Source organism: Venustampulla echinocandica, assembly GCF_003357145.1.
Source record: "Venustampulla echinocandica strain BP 5553 chromosome Unknown scaffold_1, whole genome shotgun sequence".
Classification (NCBI taxonomy): Eukaryota; Fungi; Ascomycota; class Leotiomycetes; order Helotiales; family Pleuroascaceae; genus Venustampulla; species Venustampulla echinocandica.
This window is the reverse complement of record NW_022474206.1, coordinates 2,820,616-2,837,919: the sequence shown is the minus strand read 5'-3', so window position 1 is coordinate 2,837,919 and position 17,304 is coordinate 2,820,616. Positions and strand designations below refer to the sequence as shown.

Here is a 17,304-nt window from a genome sequence, read left to right as displayed (position 1 = left end):
AGACTCTAAATAGCCAAATTGCAAATAGCAAATCTAGGAATATTCGTTTTATAGTTGAGCTACAAGGCATTCGCCTCTCCACTGAAGCCAAGACATGACAGTGCCTTATGCACTACCTCACCCGCATAAGTGTACTAGGCCAGAGGCAATGTAAAAGCTCAGTTTATTTGCAGTCTTCAGCTGCTGCTGTTATGATGCAGACCCATCGCCGCGATGTAAAATGAAGGCATAGCGGACCGTATAAACGCCTTTGGGTATCTAACTCCTACAATGCAAAGCAATTCCATAATACAGTTCTCGAGGGTATCTCTCTAAGAGACCTGATCACCGTCCTCACCACTTCCACCATCCTCCTTATCCTTCCGCTCTTTCTCCTTCTTGGCAATCTCGCGCTGCTTCTCCTCCGGGTCGATGAGATCATCATCGTCACTCCACTCAGAATCATCATCTGGGATCAATGGCAAAGCCAGTCTCTTCCAGAATCTCTTCTCCGTCCGAAGATGATGGTTCTCAACTTTCATCTCATGCCACTTATCGTTGTCAGTAACGTAGCGTCGCATCTGGCGGAGGCTTTCGTTTGCTCGGCAGGCAGCAGCTTTCATGTCATTGATCTGATTGCGAAGATTGAGATTCTCCTCGCGTTCATCAGCTAGCTGCTTCCGGTAATTCTTGTGCCACGCCAGGGTGTCAGCTTCGTGCTGCTCTTTGAATCGATGCATCTTCTCTGCGATATCGGCAAGGATCTCTGCACCGTGGACTGCAAGCTTCCAATTCTCCTTCTTGTTATTCTCAGACTTCTCCAATGCCTTTCGAAGCTCGGAGTTATCTTTCTCGAGATTCTCAGAATCCTCTGTGATATAGGTCAGATTCGGTTGCGAGGAGAAGAGAAGGGGACTACTTACCATTCATCTCATCAGCGACAGCTTGGATGAGTTCATCATTGCTAAGGTTGGTATTCTTGGCCTTTTCACGGACTTTCCCCATCTTGTCAACCACGCTCGCAGTGAGCTGTTGATTGATTCGGAGAATGCCAGACAGTTCCTCCACCATAGACATCACGTAATTCAGATCTGACTGATGGCCAGCAGGAGTGGGGTAGCCAACGAGGCCATTGCCAGCGCTCATGCCACCGTTCATGCCATTGGTATGGGCCATTCCTTGAGATGGGGAAGGGGGTGCTTGGCGAGGGTTTGATCCGCCCTGAGGCGTATCGATATAATTTTGGGAGTTCATTCTTCTGGGCCGGTTGATAGTTGCAGCGACCCTAGGCGGGCTGTGCTGGTCCTCGAAGACGTCTGTTGGGAAATCCGGAACGTCGACTAGGAGAGCTCGAGGATTGGGGTGAGTCGGGGAAGGATACTGAGGTTCGGTGGGTGTAGAAGGTGTGGTATCGGTATCTGTACCTGTAAGGACTAGATTTTGGGGGGATGAACGTCCAATTCCAGGTTGTCCAGCTAGGTATCGTAGGGCTGATGCACGCGTATATTGTGCGGTTGATTGGGGGTCAGTTGGAGCCGGAAACCGAAGCAGATCTGTCTGGTTATGGTGTGGATTTCCCTCGGTGTCAGATCGAAAGCGACGATGAGAGGTCAAGGACGTGCCCCGGTATCCTCCTGGTTGGAATACACCGCTCCGTTGCTGCGCGCGTTCGAAAGCTTCACGCTCCGGAGAGACACCACGCTGAACTTCTGGGCTGCCGGGATTGAGAAGAAATAAAGCAGCTTCCCTTTCCCGCTCACTATTGATCACTCGAGCAAGGTAGGCGACACTTTCCTCCTCCGGCGTTACAGGCTCGAGAAGGGGGTTTGCTGAGCTGATAGCACGGGATCGAGCGCGACCACGAGCTGGACGCGGAGTCGGAGGGGGAGTCGGAGGAGTCAGAATGATGGCTGGCACTTCGAGAGGACTGGAGGACGAGGAAGCTGAAGCTGAAGCTGTAGCAGAAGCAGTATCTGGAGCAGCGCTGGTCATGTTGGAAGCCATGGTCGGAGGTTGTTAATGCCGATATTTCGGCGCGGGTTGATGTTTTTCCGAGGTCCAGTGTGGTGAAATACATTCACGTGACTTCATAAATACTCACAATCCGCCGCGACTCCCCGCTTAGTAAGCTGGATGGGTGATTCACCGACATTCACCCGACGCCCCGCCATGAACTGGTCTAATTATTTCTCCTATTTCTCGCCCAATATCTCAATTTCTCTGAGACATCTATTGTTCCACGATTTTCAAATCTAGAAGCACATAATATTGTCGATAAACCAGCCCTACCATTGCAAGCCGTTTAATGGTTAAGGAACTCTAGACTCAGCAGTCATTTGACTAGCTGTAGAATCTCAGGCAGTGTATTGCTATTGTTAAAAACTGTTAGGGTAAAATGGTGGCACAGTGTGAAACGATGTAAAACTGCACCAGAAATTGGTGTCCAGCCTTAAACGAAAGCCGAGATAATCGAATATATTTATGTAGCCATTTAAGACGTTTATTCTTTTAATATATGTAGAATTAACAGGCCTAACCGACCGAATTGAAGTAGTTATGGAGATATTTATAGGTGCTATAGCAACTCAAGTCTACACAGGTAGTTTCGTGACTTAAACTGGGAGGTTGCATTTCAACAATACTCTCAGTACCTTATATAATACATCGAGCTAGAGTCCAAATCTCTTGTGGTATCGTCTTCGTCTTCTGATCATATTCTATTGTTTCTTCTCCGCATTTGAGCTTGGAATTCGTGGAGTTCTTCGCTCTGCTCCTCCTCCTTCTGCGTGTAAATAGTATTATGATGCCTTACTTAAATGTAAGTTGTAACTACCGCAAGCGGTTTAGAGATAGCCACCGAGAATGTAGGACACTATCCAATTAGCTGCCGGAAAGTCAATTCATAACTTTGTGCATAAACAACAAAAGATAATAGGACATGCTAGTATTTGGAGCGGAAAACTCTGGTTTCAAGTTGCACTACCACAAATAAAAGTTTACCAGCACTTGGTCAAACTCAAGTATATAGCTCTAGGCTATTTCTGGGCTTCGGCTTGGACTTGAGCTAAGACGGTAATAGGTCAGAATACTTTTCTAGATGCACCAGTAACATATTACAAAAGGACATCTATAAACATACCTATTCCAATTTCTCATATTTGCATCAGACTTCGTGCGCCACAACAGTGAAGATAACTTCTTCCCTCTCCCTGCTGGTGCGGAATATGTGCTCTTCATTGACCTCCTATAGAGGGCAATGGCAAGAGCGCTATTGGTAGCATCTCGCCAGGGACCGTATTTCTGGACGCATATTGGGCTTACGTGTAGCTCATGCCGGCGTTAGGCATCAAATGACTTCAAATGTGCCTGCACACTTACTCCCCACCTAGTATACGCAACAGCCGCCTCTTCCCTTCCAAGTCCACATCAACGTCCATCTCTTCACCATCTCCATCTAAATCCTGCTTCTGCTCCAGCCCACTACATCCCCTTTGAACCCTTAGGAGCAACAACTTCATCCTCTCTAATTCCCTCTCAATTTCCCCATCCTTAACCACTAAATTCCCCTGTATATTTTCAGTCGGCTCCTCAAATGGCACCAATAGCTCTTTCAGAGCCTTGTAATGTGTTACTCTCTCCCTAACAAGCTTGCGCTTCTCGTTCGCCTCCACCAGTCTCCGCTGTAGTTCCTTGTACCTCTCTGCTTTCTCAGGAGCCCTCTCTTCTGCTTCTTCACTCCAGAAATCCGGTAATTTCTCAATAATTCGTTCATTTCCTGCGCGTGAATTCGGTAGTTAGTCGACAAACCCGATCTCTCAGTCCCTGTTTCCGCACATAATCCCGGAAGGATGCTTCGTGAACTGCAGCAGGAGTGAACCCAACTCACGAAAATCGACACCTCTCTCCGCCCACTCCTCTCCCTCTACCAAAACCCCTCCATTCACACCCCGCTCACCGGCATTCCAATACAGCCGATCGACCTGTTCGGCAACATGTCGCAATGCCTGCGGGCTATAAGCAGTTTTGTTATGATTTTTCAATAGGGTATTGAGTTTGAGCAGAGCTTCATCGATACTCTTTTGACGCAAGGCGTTTTCTTCGTCTGAGATGTTGGAGGAGAGGAAGTCTTGGGAGGGTTTTAGAGGGGCGGAGAGGCCAAGTATTTGGCTGCGGAGAAAGGAGGTTTTGAGGTCGATTATCGTGGGTGTTTTCGAGGTGCTAGCCATGGTTTGAGGGTTTGGTGTATGGGATTAGGTCCAAGTGTTGATGAGGCTGTACAAGTGGGGATATGACGCGCGACAAAATCAGCCAGACGCGTCCATTGCACGTGATGCATTCTAATTTTTTGACCTCCGACATTGAGTATCTATGTAGGTATAATACTTTTAATTACAGTACATTACATGTGCTCCAAGACCAATTCTTAATTTTTCCAATTCCCTACAAATTTCTTTAATATAAGTTATGTATATCCAGTCTGGAGATTTTTCAAGTTGCAAACTCTGCCCGGCCCGCCCAAACGAAGGAAAATCCACACCCGACCCACACATCTTTCTTCCCTTATAGATCGAAATAGGCAGTTTTGTCTCAAAATTCAAGCAAAACTCGCCCGGCTAGCTCAATCGGTAGAGCGTGAGACTCTTATACATAGAAGGGTTTCCCAAGAACCCGGAAAATAGTTTAATCTCAAGGCTGCGGGTTCGACCCCCGCGTTGGGCTCAATCCCCAGCGACCAGCTAATTTTTTTATCGATTTCTTTTTGCTAAAACCCTTTTTTTCCTGCTCTCTTTTTTTGCTAATATTTTTACCTGTTCTCGTTTGTATTAGGCGATGGCGTTTTGGCGTCTGCCTATGATAATTCCAAAGCAATCAAGAACAGGAGAGCATACAAATGAGAACACCATTAATAAGTTAGCTAGGGGCGGAAACAAGGGGCACTGGTGGAACGAACACAGCACATTATACATTAGAGTAAATATTGAGTCACTATCCGTCTACATGAACACACACGCAACACAGCAAAATATAATATGTTTGGAAAATCATGTCCAATGGCACTGTACATATCTGACACCGTTCTATTAATTTGTGTAGATAGGCCAGATAGCTGTATCATCGTCCTGTTGCCAGGTACAGAATTCATACAAACGACTCCTTGTCCCCGTACCGTCATCTTTTCTGCTAAGTACAAACACAGACCCAAAGTAACTCTCATCTCTCTCCTGACTCTTCGCATCGTCCTCTATTAATGTCATGCCACAAGGATGGCAAATTCCCCTAAAGTGTATGCCAATATCCAAAACGCCCCGGCCCAATGCAATGCTAAAATTCAATCATTATGCATCCGCTGTACACGACCCGCTTGCTATTCCCAAGACAACAACAACCCCGCTAACAATTATACGCCCTCTAGATGACTAAAGTCGAGCCATTAAAAACTAAATAATCCGCTCCTCCTTTTTCCCAGTGGGTAAACAATCAAAGCACTAAGGAACAAACCCACAGTAATGCCGACGGCGATTTGGATCATGCTATACCCAACATTGAAAACAATGCTGTTGAGGTCTGCGGACTAGGATGAAAATAATGTTAGCGATATATTCTCTCTTGGGTCCTTCATTTCGAACAAATGTCTGGCGAGAAAGTTAGAAATGACTCACAGGTGCCGTCGGATAGGCCTTTGAACTACCATTCGCATATGTCGAAGTATTCGTGATCTGATCCGCACGGCTAATTCCCTCCAACAAGGAACCCGAAGCCGCAAGCCCCGAAGGAACCAGAACAAAAATAGCGGGTAGCAAAGCTGCTGCGGCGAGCCCATGGCGTATGCGCGAATAGAGGTTTCCCAGAACGCCGACTGCTAACGCACCGAGAGCATTGGAGACTTGCGCTGAGGAGGGAAACGCTCTTGCGCTGAAAAAATTGACGACGTAGCCCGCGAATGAGATGATGAGCATGACGGGCATCTGCTTCCATTTTGCTTGATTAATTATACATAATGCAAGGGTGAAAGGGGGCACGAAGACCCTACAGGATCAAACATTAGTATAACTGTTTTGAACGTTTTATGGATGGGGAATATACCATTTGAGATACTGATTTGGTGGATTATGGCATGTCGTGCTTGATGTGGCGTTCTTATCCATAAGTCCATAGAATGCTGTCCCAATGGTGATACCGAAACCAAGGAACAAAGCATATATGATTGCATAGACCATCCGGACAGACCCGGCGACCATTGATTTTGATTGAAGCTCGAGAGATGCGCAGAGTACCATGTATCCCGGTAGAATGAGTGCAATCGAGGATTGTGCAAGAGCAGAGAAGCAGAAAATGTCGCCTCCCTTTATAGACCCAAATGCTCGCGCAAGGAAAGAAGTAATTACTGCAGCTGAGATCTCAAACACGTTACTGTATAGCTGGGATGCCGGTGCTACAATAAGCTGAAGGAATCCAAGGAAACAGCCCAGAATAAATGATATTGGCATGTCGATGAATCGGGCTTGGAAAGCTACCGGTACGTTAGTCCTCCGCTGGATTGCATGGGGGTTCGAGCAGATAATATTAACTTACCAAAGGGTCCAACACAAGCACTGGCACAGCCATATACTAGGACCAGGAGCCAGGCATTGTTCTTCTGCCTAGCTTTCATGATCGTCTCAAGTCTCTGCATGGCTTCTTCTACCCCAATAACATCGTGAACAACTTCCTTGTAAATCTCATGTGTATCCTTCAGCTTTCCAAGATCTACAGCCTGAGCGGTCCTGACTAGTTTGACTTCGGTCGTATGGGTTGATGCATCATCAAAGGAGATAATCATACAGCCAGGAATATAGAGGAATTGGCCATCAATCTCGAGCACTCGGGCACTCATCTTCATATATTCCTCCAGTCGGTGAGTGGGAGCACCATAGCTCATGAGCGCTCGACATAACTTCATGAGGTACTTTTGCCGGCTGATAGTCTCTGCAATATGCACGGTAATCCTGATCTCATCCTCGAGCCTGGGCTTCCAACTAAGTCTGTTCTTCGCCGATTCGGCTTTTTTACTGTAAGACCTTTTCCCTGGGCTTGGCAGTTTTGGCTTGGTGACCGGGACACCTCCTTGAGCCCCCAAAGCCATGGAAGATCCCACAAGACCAGATAATGTGTCTTGCGATTGATTTTTGTGATTGTACCACTTAACTGGCCTGCCCTTCGGCGTTGTCCTCCCTGACGATCCCACAGAAGTGACCGTGCCTGGATCCGTCTCAACGCTACCCCTCCGGGATCGACTACCCTGAGATGGGTTGTAAAGCTTTAAAAGTGACCCAAGAACCCCGCCTCGATATTGCTGTGGCCTCGGTATATAGTTCTCATATCCTCGGTGATTCATTGGAGTGACTTGCCCTGACGACACACCAGTTGTAGCGGCTGTATTTACCGATGATTTTCTCGTATGCCCTCGGACCAACTTATGGGCCTCTGAGCTGTTGGATGGCTTGCGTACTTTTTCCTGACGTGCAAATTCCTCCTGGTCACTTCCTTCGATGGCCCTGCCCTCGTAAGTCGAGACGTGGTCCATGTCCATCAATGGAATATCATCAAACTTGACTGGATAACCGCCTGATCTGCTTGGCCTGCTTGGCCGCCTCACTGGGCGTGAGTCTTCCTCGTCCGATTCTAGGCTGTTCCTTCTCGATGCCGGAGCAGAATGGCTCCCCACCAGAGAGGCAATCCTCTGTGCACGCTCCTGGGCTGCTAACGCCGAAAATACCTTTTCATTCTCGTCTTCCACAGGCTCTGGTTCGGCATTATAGCTCGACTGTCTCAGCACGCTTGGCCTTGGTCTCGAGATATGGTCTGGGCTGGAGTCCGCGGATGAATTCTCCCTCTCTTTTTGAGGAGCACGTCCTGTATTGCTCGCGAGACTACTGTTTCTCGAGTGCGCTGGGCTCATCCTAGGGAACTTCGGACTTGTGATTTTACGAGGTGATTCGGGCTCGTCTCGCAACGGGGATCTTGCCTTCCTATTTGTGCCATCGTTGACTTCGCTCTTGCTGTTGAACCGTACCCTCCCTCGGTGTTTTGGGAGTGGAGTCCCACCTGAGCTCGTCGGTCTGCTTGGATCTGGAGTCGAGTCTCCGCTGTGATGCTGCGGGGGACTCTCGCTATATCCTTGCTGGAGGTACGGTTCAACTTCTTCCTCATTCACCGGGCTAGGAATCGGCGTGACGGCTGGGAATGGTGCCCCCGAATGTTCGCTATATTCTCGGTGATGGTGTCGCCCTCCATCATTTGTGGTGCGGTCTTCGTTGGACATGATAGCTTGACGGTGTCGCTAAGCTCCAATTGGCCCCCTCAAAGCAATTGATTTGCAACCGTCCACCCTTATGTATATCCAGATATCCAAAATACTTTTGAGAGGCGTTATTTCGTGGTTGGAGGTGACGAAGGAGGTCCCCGCCGCACGTAGGCGGGGTTGCAGCGGTAGCTTATGCTGACGACTGGGATGAATAGGAAATGGAAAAGGAAAAGTCTTCGTCGCCACTACGTAAGGAAAAAGATCCGTAAGGCCGAAAAGACTGCGAGAAGACGTGAACTTGAACGCGGATGGCCGAACAAGTCCGTGATAGCTTGCCTCTTGCCCCTTGGAAAATAATATGGCGGATGGCGATTGAAAGAATATATCGAACACAGAAGTCCGGCGAAGAATAGCCAGATGGAGGCCAAAAAGAGGTGGGGCAGATACCCTGGGAAAGTTTATTATCCAAGCCGGAACCAAGTAAAAGTGTATAAAGCGCCAAGAGAGATGAGGAAAGTGCTGCCCGGCAGCCGGATGACTCTAATAATACAATAATAACAGGTAGAAATTAATCACCCAAGCAAGTGATTGCTTGTGCTTTCATATACAGTATATCCACAGCCGTAGCTAGGCTGGCCTGGACAGCCTTCTCGAGAGCCGAGAGTTGCTCGCCATGATGCCATCCGTCAGCAAGGAACTAATTGAGACGCAAAGCGCTCTGGGACTCTGTTGCTAGCGCTGGCGCCCGGTGACGGTGACGCCGCAACTCTAATAACTCTCGGTCTCGTCATTATCCATCGTCAATATTGCTCGATTCGGAGATCGTATCGTAGGTCTCCTCTGCTCGACCGCTCCACCGCTCCACATCGGGCGTCTCGGCACTCCAATGATAGAACTTGGCGATTGACGCGTCGTTGCGGATCGAATTCTGGCCCAACAATAGTCGTATCAGTCAATGTCGAATATTAATCAGCACCAGCAGCAGGGACCTGAGGGCGGTGGTTTGGTTCCCCAATAATGCTCTGGAACATCGCTGGATCGATGGTGGGATGGGATGGCAAAGCTCAAACCCCGTGTTCGTGATGAATTTTTGCGAGTGGGGTGAGTGGAGCAGCAAGCAGCAAAGGTAGAGATAGAGACAGCGATAACAAGTCGTGCAACGTGGTACAAAGTATTTCGTACTGTACTCGTAACCATGATTGCCAGACACGATTGCGATACCTGAGGGTAGCGAATAGCGAATAGCGAATAGCGATGGGCGCACAGCACGTGAAATCTCAACCTCTCAATCGCCACAGCATAAAACAGCAATGAGTGGACAATCGTCCCTGTCGGAACCAGGAACCCTCCAAAGCTGTAAAAGCCCAACCCCCATCCTATCTCCAATGGATTCGATTTTCTCTTGTTCTAGATTCCAGGGTCAGTAAGCTCAGGGCCCGCTGCTGTTCACCGCAAGTATTTCACAATCTACTCGGAAGTCGGCCCTGATCTTTTCTGCTCAGGGGGTATCTTGGGTTTATTTTGGCTTGTAGGCTACCAGCACAAGCGGTGGGGACACAAACCCATCGTCGAAAAAAAACCGCCCCATTGCTCCGCCACGCACATTCCACTTCTATTCTATTTTAATAATATATGCGGTCTAGATTTTATTCTTCTACCCAGGTTGATCCGGCTTTAAGACAATCAATCATCTTGTTGGCCGCTACATGACCAACAAAAGCGAGTGAGTCACTAGGCCCGCGAAGTCGTTGTATTCTCTAGATTTTGCACAAGTGTTGATAAAACAAAAGGCTAGAACTAGTACTAGACCAAATACACTCCTTTACGTTTTTAGTCTCTTTAATGGGTTCTAGACTCGGTGGGATTGTATCCTGCCTCAAACACCATCCCCTAAAGTATCCCTAGGGACTAAGTAACCCCTAAAGCGAACACCCATATTACTTATCAGTGCGATATATAAAAAAAAAGCCTCATTACTGGCCAATTGATAGATGATCAATATATTCCGGTATTCCACTGCACGTACATGACCCAAATGGAAAATTGGACTTATGAAGGATGCTTATGCCTAAGGAATACATACAACTTATCATACGGAAGTCTTACATGAGGATCACATAGGACAACAAGTTAGCTTAATTTACCAAACTTTGTTTCTTTATTTATCTTCTAGCCTTAGCCCAGGGGCTAGAGTTCCCTATACCTAATGTAAAACCGGTCCGGATTCGTCTCCTCATACCTCGCTTCCAGGCTGGTTATAATCATATATCTGAACAATTTCGATCGTCAATCCACCCACCGCCTGGAAACCTAGCAGGCCTCCATAAAGTTAAGAAACGAAACAACAAGGCGCCAAAGAGAACGTGTACCCCAAGCCCTCGTGCGTAACTCCAAATGCATAACAGTGAATACAATTCAAGGTTATTTCCACCCCTTTCTCCTTCCTCCGTCCATGAAATACACCAGGCAAGAAATGAAGAAACCGTTGTATTTGTATCTCAAATATCGATATTACGGACTCGGTAATTTCGTCGTCGTTGATCGTAAAGGCTAAAAGCAAGGCAATATGCACAGTCGAATGCAATGTCAAACGGAAATAGAAACAATGAATGATCGGATGTCAACCTCAAGGGATCCACCCCTGTGTTGACGAATTTTGGTCGAAGCTCTTAGGCGACAGGGCATTTTCGCTTTTCAACGGACGTGAGAACAAGCATTGGTGCCTTCCGCTGATTGTCACTAGGCTCTGGCTTCTTGCCGCCATTTTTGAATACAGCTGCAAAGCTACCCCCAACTGATTGGCCCTCATCACTGCTGACACTAGCAGTGGTGAAGCTGCTGTCCACCGACGCCACAGATTTCCGCTCCAGAGAGCGCTCCTTGTGACGGGATGATGGGCGATCGGAACCGATAGCGCCATGAGTCGAACCGCGCGAACCACCAAGACTGGGTCGGCCGGAAAGACTTCCGCTTCCGCTGCGACCGCTATCAGAATCGTTGTCCGACGAGACGGAGAATGTGATCTCGCCAGCCTCAGACACAGGAGACATGCTACCAGAGCCGCTCCCAGGCGCTCGGCGGCGTTCCATTCCCGCACGGACAAGGTTATGGACGGCGTTTCGGCGTGTGCGAGTAGCAAAGTTCTTGCTACCCTCGAACTTGGTGGTGGGCTTGGTAATCAACTCATCCAAAGGAGGAGGGCCACGGGGTTGGCGGATCGGGTGTTCGCCCGCTCGCGCTTGGCCTGGACCAAAGCCGGCAGCAAGAGGCGTTGACGGGAAACCTTGAGTCTTTGGCAAAATAGCTGACCGTGGCCCATCGACTGGAACCGCATTATCAATTCCTATGGCCATCGAGTTCGACTTGCGATGTCCGCGACGGAAAGCGCCAGCAGAGGGAGGCGGTAACGGAGCATGGTCCTGTGGGGGAGACTGTGACTTCTTTGGTGGACTAATGCTTCGCGCAAATGTGGGTGCATCGGACTGTGGAGGGGGAGAGACTTGGAAGGTCGGCGTACCAGGCTGCTGCGGTGGTGAGTAGTTGGTTGGAGGCTGGACAGCTTGTTGATCCATGTACTGGCTCTGCTGACCCGTCTGATCCATGAAGTAGCTCTGTTGCCCGGTCATCGGGTTGAAATATGAGTAGATACCAGGTTGGGCGCCCATAACTGGCGTGATGATCGGCTGCATGTTGTTCTTCATCTGCTGCTGGTGCTGATAAAGTCCCAACTTCTGTGGAGTGACCGGAGGAGTGGCGAACTGTTGCTGAGAGCCTAGGCCCAAGTTCATGCCTTGGAACTGCTGAGCAGCTGCTTGCACGTTCATGAGTTGCTGCTGGAGACGCTGTTGCTGTTCGGCAAGGTACATGTTGGTAGCAACCAGTTGAGCGTAGAGGTTGGGGTCCATTTGCTCTTGGCTCTGTTCGTCGATATGGATCTCGGGCGGTGCAAGAATTTGCTCCGGGACCGAGTACATCTGACGAGGGGCGTTCATCTGATTGTAGCCATTCTGCTGGTGCTGGAAGTTCGAAGTCTTCGGGCCGCCATACGTTTCCTTGTCTGCATAGACGCTTGCACTAAGTCCAGTGTTGTGTTGCAGCTGCGTTGGAGGGGCCGTGGAGGGGAACGTGCTGGAAGTGGCAGATTTTGGAGCCGTCCTTAACCCGGCCAGCAAATGAGACCGGGAGGTTCGAGGGGTCGGAGCCCCATTATCCTGAGGACCGGGCGATTTTGTGGTTTGGAAGGAGAGATGCTTGAGATTGGCTCCGTTTGCCCGTCTGGAAGCAAAGCCAGATCCGGGCATGCCCAGTCCATTGCTGGAAGGGAAGTTATTGTAGGACATCTGAGCAAGACCGCCTGCGTCCATAACTCAAAGTGTTGTCGAGGTGGAGGGGCGGGTAATGATGGTCGGGGTGAATTGAAGGGACGGTGGGAATGGTCGGCTTTTGGAAATTCGACGTCGAGGGAGTGAAGGCGGTCGAATTTGGAAATATATTAGAGAAATTAGATGATCAATATGAATCGATCGAGTTGTACGATGAGGAGCAGGAAGAAGAATTAGTTGTAAAAGTGCTCGATTGCTGAGCAGAGGCAAGCCTTCGAAGCGGGCAGCAGTGGAGATGTTCGAAAATGGGATAACGGATAGCTCTTGCTCGCGCTGACCCAGGAGTGTCGACAAAAAGCGGAAGACCCTTTGGAAACGAAACGCGTTGTTGAGTATGTGATCGTTGTAAATTACAGTAGGGCGCGGTCTATGGAACGAGCTTCAAGTAGACGAGCGGGAGGTCGCTATAAGAATAGGATAGTGGATGCGAAGTCTGGAGTACAAGCACACGATGCTCTGCAATCAACAAAGAGCGGCGGAAGATGAAAGGCAAGATGCGGAGAGGACGATGTTGGTGTTGGTTGGCGAAAGAGTACACACAGCCGCGGCCGATGGGTGTTCTGTGGGTTTGCTTTGTGGCCGTGGTCGCTTCCCGGCGGGCGAGAGAACCGGAGGCAGGTGGACAAAGGACAGCGGATCCCACTCACTGCAGGAAGCAGGAAAGTATTGACGCTTAGGAGCCCTTAGCTTTTGGTAAATGATGAATGCTGAATGACGACGGCTGGCGCGCAGAACTCTTGGTGGGGGGTGGGGAGGTCGGAAGGCAGGCTTTTCAACCAAATTATTAAATCGCAATCTCTGGGGTTTCAAGCGCAGGGTGGCTCTCGGGTCGAAGTCGCAGTCGCAATCGCAGACAGACGCACACCTCTCGTTCGAAGATATCACTCGGGGGGGATGAGGATGGAGGAGGAGGATAACGGACGAGAGAAGAAAAACAGAAGGAAGGCGGTGTGGTGATGGAGGAGCGAGAGAGAGAGGGTTAAGAGAGAGTGCAAGAGAGAGTGTAGGAGAGAGTAGTGTACGAAGTAGTGAGAGAGACAGAGTGAGAGAGCGAGAGGCGAAAAGCGAAAAGGGAAAAGAGTTTGATGAGAGGGCTGGAACCGGAGTCGGGAGGGCGGCGGTGGGCGCATCTGGTTGGCGGAGGTCGAGGGAGGGCAATGGAGACGCGTCGGGGAGGGCAGCGGGGAGCAGACGCCAGGCTGGATCAGGCGAGGGGGCGGGCATGCAGGGGGCAGCCAGGGACAGACCAGAGGGGCAGGGGTGTTGGGGGGCGGTTGATTGGCCACCAGCCGTCTACTTGGGGCGAGCAGCTTCACGGATTATCAACCAAGGTACGCCATACGCCATACGTACGTGTACTGTACGAGTGAGAGACTCTGAGTATTATTATTGTACGTAGTTCTAGACTACTAGTTCTGCGACATTATTTCACGGTTTAATATTAACCATGCCTTCGGGGCCAAGATGATTATTCACAATTGCCTTGTCTTGTCTTGTCTTGTTGTTCGAGTCTTCGCACCGCAGCTCTGTACGCCTCCTCCGACTCCGCAACTTGGATGCAATACCGGTGTGGAGTCTGAAAACGAGGAAGCTGACGAAGCCGAAAGGACAGAGGGTGCTTCGTATGGCACTTACTGCAAGTGCCCTTCCCTTGGCTCCAGACCTTGGACTACGACGTAGGTACCTACCTAGGTATATACGGTACGTATCCTCACGAGTAAGAATGATAATGATGCTATTCATGGCGCATAAACTACGGTATGGCCACGCCGCCATGGAACGGACGCTACGGGCTCGAACGGCACTGGCAACAACCTGAACTGGACGTGCTTCCTTCCTTTGCAAGCCTCCGGTTTCCTCCCTTTTCCTCTTCGCTCGTCCTCCCGGCGCCTGTGGCTTTCGTGGGCTTGGCCCCTTTGAACATGCGCCGCCAATCAATCCCCCCAAGCCAATTCATCTCTTATCCCCGCGGCCCAGTAGCAGTAGCAGCAGTAGCAGCAGCAGCCGTGGCCGTTCAGCTGCGAGTGACGAAGCACGGTGCTGGGCATCGGGACCGCCTCTCGGAGAGTATTCTGGCCATGGTGCAGAATGCGCTAACGGTGCGCGTAAGAAGTATGGCCCCCCAGCCATTCCTGTCATTCTACTTGATTCATCGCCGTTTGCCTTTGAGGGCCGTGGGTTGGTATGGATGATCAACGGACTACCTTGGAGACTACTCTGTACAATGGTACCTCCCCGACGCCTCCTACGCACTCACAAACCTCGGACTTTGCGTTGAGTATCGATTGTGTATATGTCAAACTAGCAGCATATGCCTCAACTCTACATAGTCCCTCGTACCTCGCCCCCAGCCAGCTCTAAAGGCTGTTCCGCATTGTGCCACCGGGTGCGGGGGCAGATGGTGGTGTGCAGAGGAGCCCCTACGGAGTCCTAATCATCACTACTGCTGACGGGCTCTGAAGCCTAAAGCCAGCAAACCACAGGCTACGCTACGCTGCGCTGCTCTGCACTCTGCACCCCCAGCTGCATGGCCCCCTCGAGCTGCACTCTCCAGGGCTCCAGGCGCTTGTATGCAAGGCGGCACACCACCAAACGGACGCCGCCACCGCCGATGATATTGCGGCGAGCCCATCAGATGAGATGCAGATGCAGATGCCATCACCCCGCTATTCAGGTTCCCTATTTACCCGGCGATTACGGCTCTGTACTTCGTACATACTACTGCACCAGCAGGCGCAGCGATGTCGTGGGACGATTCGAGCGAATGGTCCCTCCTCCACCGCTCGTCGCGCTTGAGGCGCGTCCTGTGGCGGCGCTCCAATGGGCCTCTGCGAGACCTCTGCTGGCCCGGCGCGGGCTCTCATTTGCTTCTTTGCAGGCGAGAGACACTGGGTGCGCGTTTAGGGTGCATATCTCGCTCCTCGTTGCGTCCAAATATTGGTTCGGGCTCTTGGATTGGGACCGCCAGCACCGGACGGCCAGAGATCATCATGCCAGATGCATTTCGCAATTATCACAAGCAATGTTGACGCCGGTGCCCCGAAGAACCAGACGGACTAGACTGACCCGGGATGGATGCTTCTCACATGCACCTCCTACTCCCCAAGACCCGAGCTCAACAACTGCTGCGTTTGATACAGTATCAACAGCATCCCCGTACATTTCTAACCATGGCTTCTCGATTCTCTATTCGAGAGTCCGACCTCGCAAACTTGCCAAGGCTGGCCAAGCCAACCATGCCGAGAACCTTCACGCAAAAGCTTGATCCTAAAGTCGGTGCATTCTTGCCGTAGAGTGCTCAAAAGGCTCAGCAGCCTGAGCCTGCCTCACACAATCCTACGCCACAAGATTGATACGGTTCGGACAAAGGGAAATAATAACAATAACAATAACATGGCTCGAAGTTCCATGGTCCAGTCGCTCAGCCTCCGAACTTATGAGAGAGAGAGAGAGAGAGAGAGAGAGAGAGAGAGCAGGAAATAGAACATCACGAAACGCAGTCACGGTCGCCCCTGGAGTGGTTCTCCCGCTTCGCCTCATCCTTCCCTCTACATCGCCTTAAGGCTATTGATCCCACAGTACGGAGGTACAGAGTACTTGGTGCCGGGTGCAGCATGCCACCAAGCGACCAAGTACCTGCTCTGGACTCTGGAGGCAATCCAGACCTGACTCACTTGCGTGCTCGGTGCTCTCCTTCGTACATGTTTGTACATTACATGGAATAATCGTGTCACACTGGAGAAGGGGCTCAAGCGAAACTAAACTCAGGGGCAAAGAGGCAACGCATCATCTGCAGCGCCCCTGGGACCTGAAACGCGATGCCAACACCCTTGGTCCCTAAACAGCAATGTTTGACAGCATCCGAGGTTACTTCGTATGCTATGGATAAGGCTGTGTTTGGCCCCATGATAAACCGCTCCTGGATCGACCCGTCTGATAGCCCAAAACAAAGCTTACTATTCCTCCGTATTGCTCCTTCTCGGCTCTCGAGGGATCGCATTCCCTGAGTCGAGTCGAGTTCGTTGGGTCCGTCGCGTGCGCAATTGCCAGGCCCCCCTGAACCGCCCCTGATCGTCATCCTGAAGCAAGTATGCTCGTGATGGAGTATGTTTTGCTGCCTACCTCAACCACCAAGTTTGGTAAAGGGAGTACTTCGTAGATCGCATTTCAATGCCTCGCAGCGTCTGGGGCAGCAGTGCGTGTCCATCAAACAATCTTTCCCGTTGTTTCTCCTGTGCGCCGGGAACAACGTGCTTGCCATCGCTCGGGGAATTATCATCAGCACATCTAGGTACTCCGTATGGCGCATGTCAAACGCTCGAGCTGGGCGCTTCGTCATTATGCGCATATATTTCGCGGGATTGGATTACTGTGTTCCTATGCATTATCTTGCAGGCTTGGCTATATAAACGGCCTCGTCGATTGATGCCAAAGTCTTTCTGATGTCACGCACTTGACGCCCTTGTTGCATTCGCCCATCGCGTCATTATAATTGTTTTAAGCATTTCCAACCCGATTATTTTCCTACATATTATATGCTCCTCCTTAGAACCTGGTCCTGTTATCCCGTCCATAATCTCCGTAGTACCTCCAAGAACACCAAGCCAGCATAAACTCCTGTGCCAATCCAGCTTCTATACCTATCCAAACCATACCCAT

The 17,304-nt window shown here is 50.2% G+C and overlaps 4 protein-coding genes across 4 annotated transcripts; all 4 read right to left on the bottom strand.

The window, feature by feature from the left end:
* Positions 1–311: 311 nt before the first annotated feature.
* BP5553_03461 (uncharacterized protein) lies at positions 312–1,983 on the bottom strand (the record flags this gene model as incomplete). The annotated part of the gene is made up of 2 exons (XM_032012084.1): positions 312–850; positions 903–1,983. 2 exons carry the CDS (start codon positions 1,981–1,983, stop codon positions 312–314), a joined length of 1,620 nt encoding a protein of 539 aa, XP_031871777.1.
* A 1,370-nt stretch (positions 1,984–3,353) lies between these two features.
* Positions 3,354–4,205, bottom strand: BP5553_03460 (Uncharacterized protein; the record flags this gene model as incomplete). Its single annotated transcript, XM_032012083.1, has 2 exons — positions 3,354–3,754; positions 3,866–4,205. The coding sequence occupies 2 exons, from the start codon at positions 4,203–4,205 to the stop codon at positions 3,354–3,356; spliced, it is 741 nt and encodes a 246-aa protein (XP_031871776.1).
* An 855-nt stretch (positions 4,206–5,060) lies between these two features.
* On the bottom strand, positions 5,061–8,281 carry BP5553_03459 (putative PRM10 Pheromone-regulated protein; the record flags this gene model as incomplete). Its single annotated transcript, XM_032012082.1, has 5 exons — positions 5,061–5,221; positions 5,479–5,551; positions 5,640–6,006; positions 6,064–6,490; positions 6,553–8,281. The coding sequence occupies 5 exons, from the start codon at positions 8,279–8,281 to the stop codon at positions 5,061–5,063; spliced, it is 2,757 nt and encodes a 918-aa protein (XP_031871775.1).
* Positions 8,282–10,932: 2,651 nt separating this feature from the next.
* Positions 10,933–12,627, bottom strand: BP5553_03458 (Uncharacterized protein; the record flags this gene model as incomplete). Its single annotated transcript, XM_032012081.1, has 1 exon — positions 10,933–12,627. One exon carries the CDS (start codon positions 12,625–12,627, stop codon positions 10,933–10,935), a length of 1,695 nt encoding a protein of 564 aa, XP_031871774.1.
* Between the last annotated feature and the right edge of the window lie 4,677 nt (positions 12,628–17,304).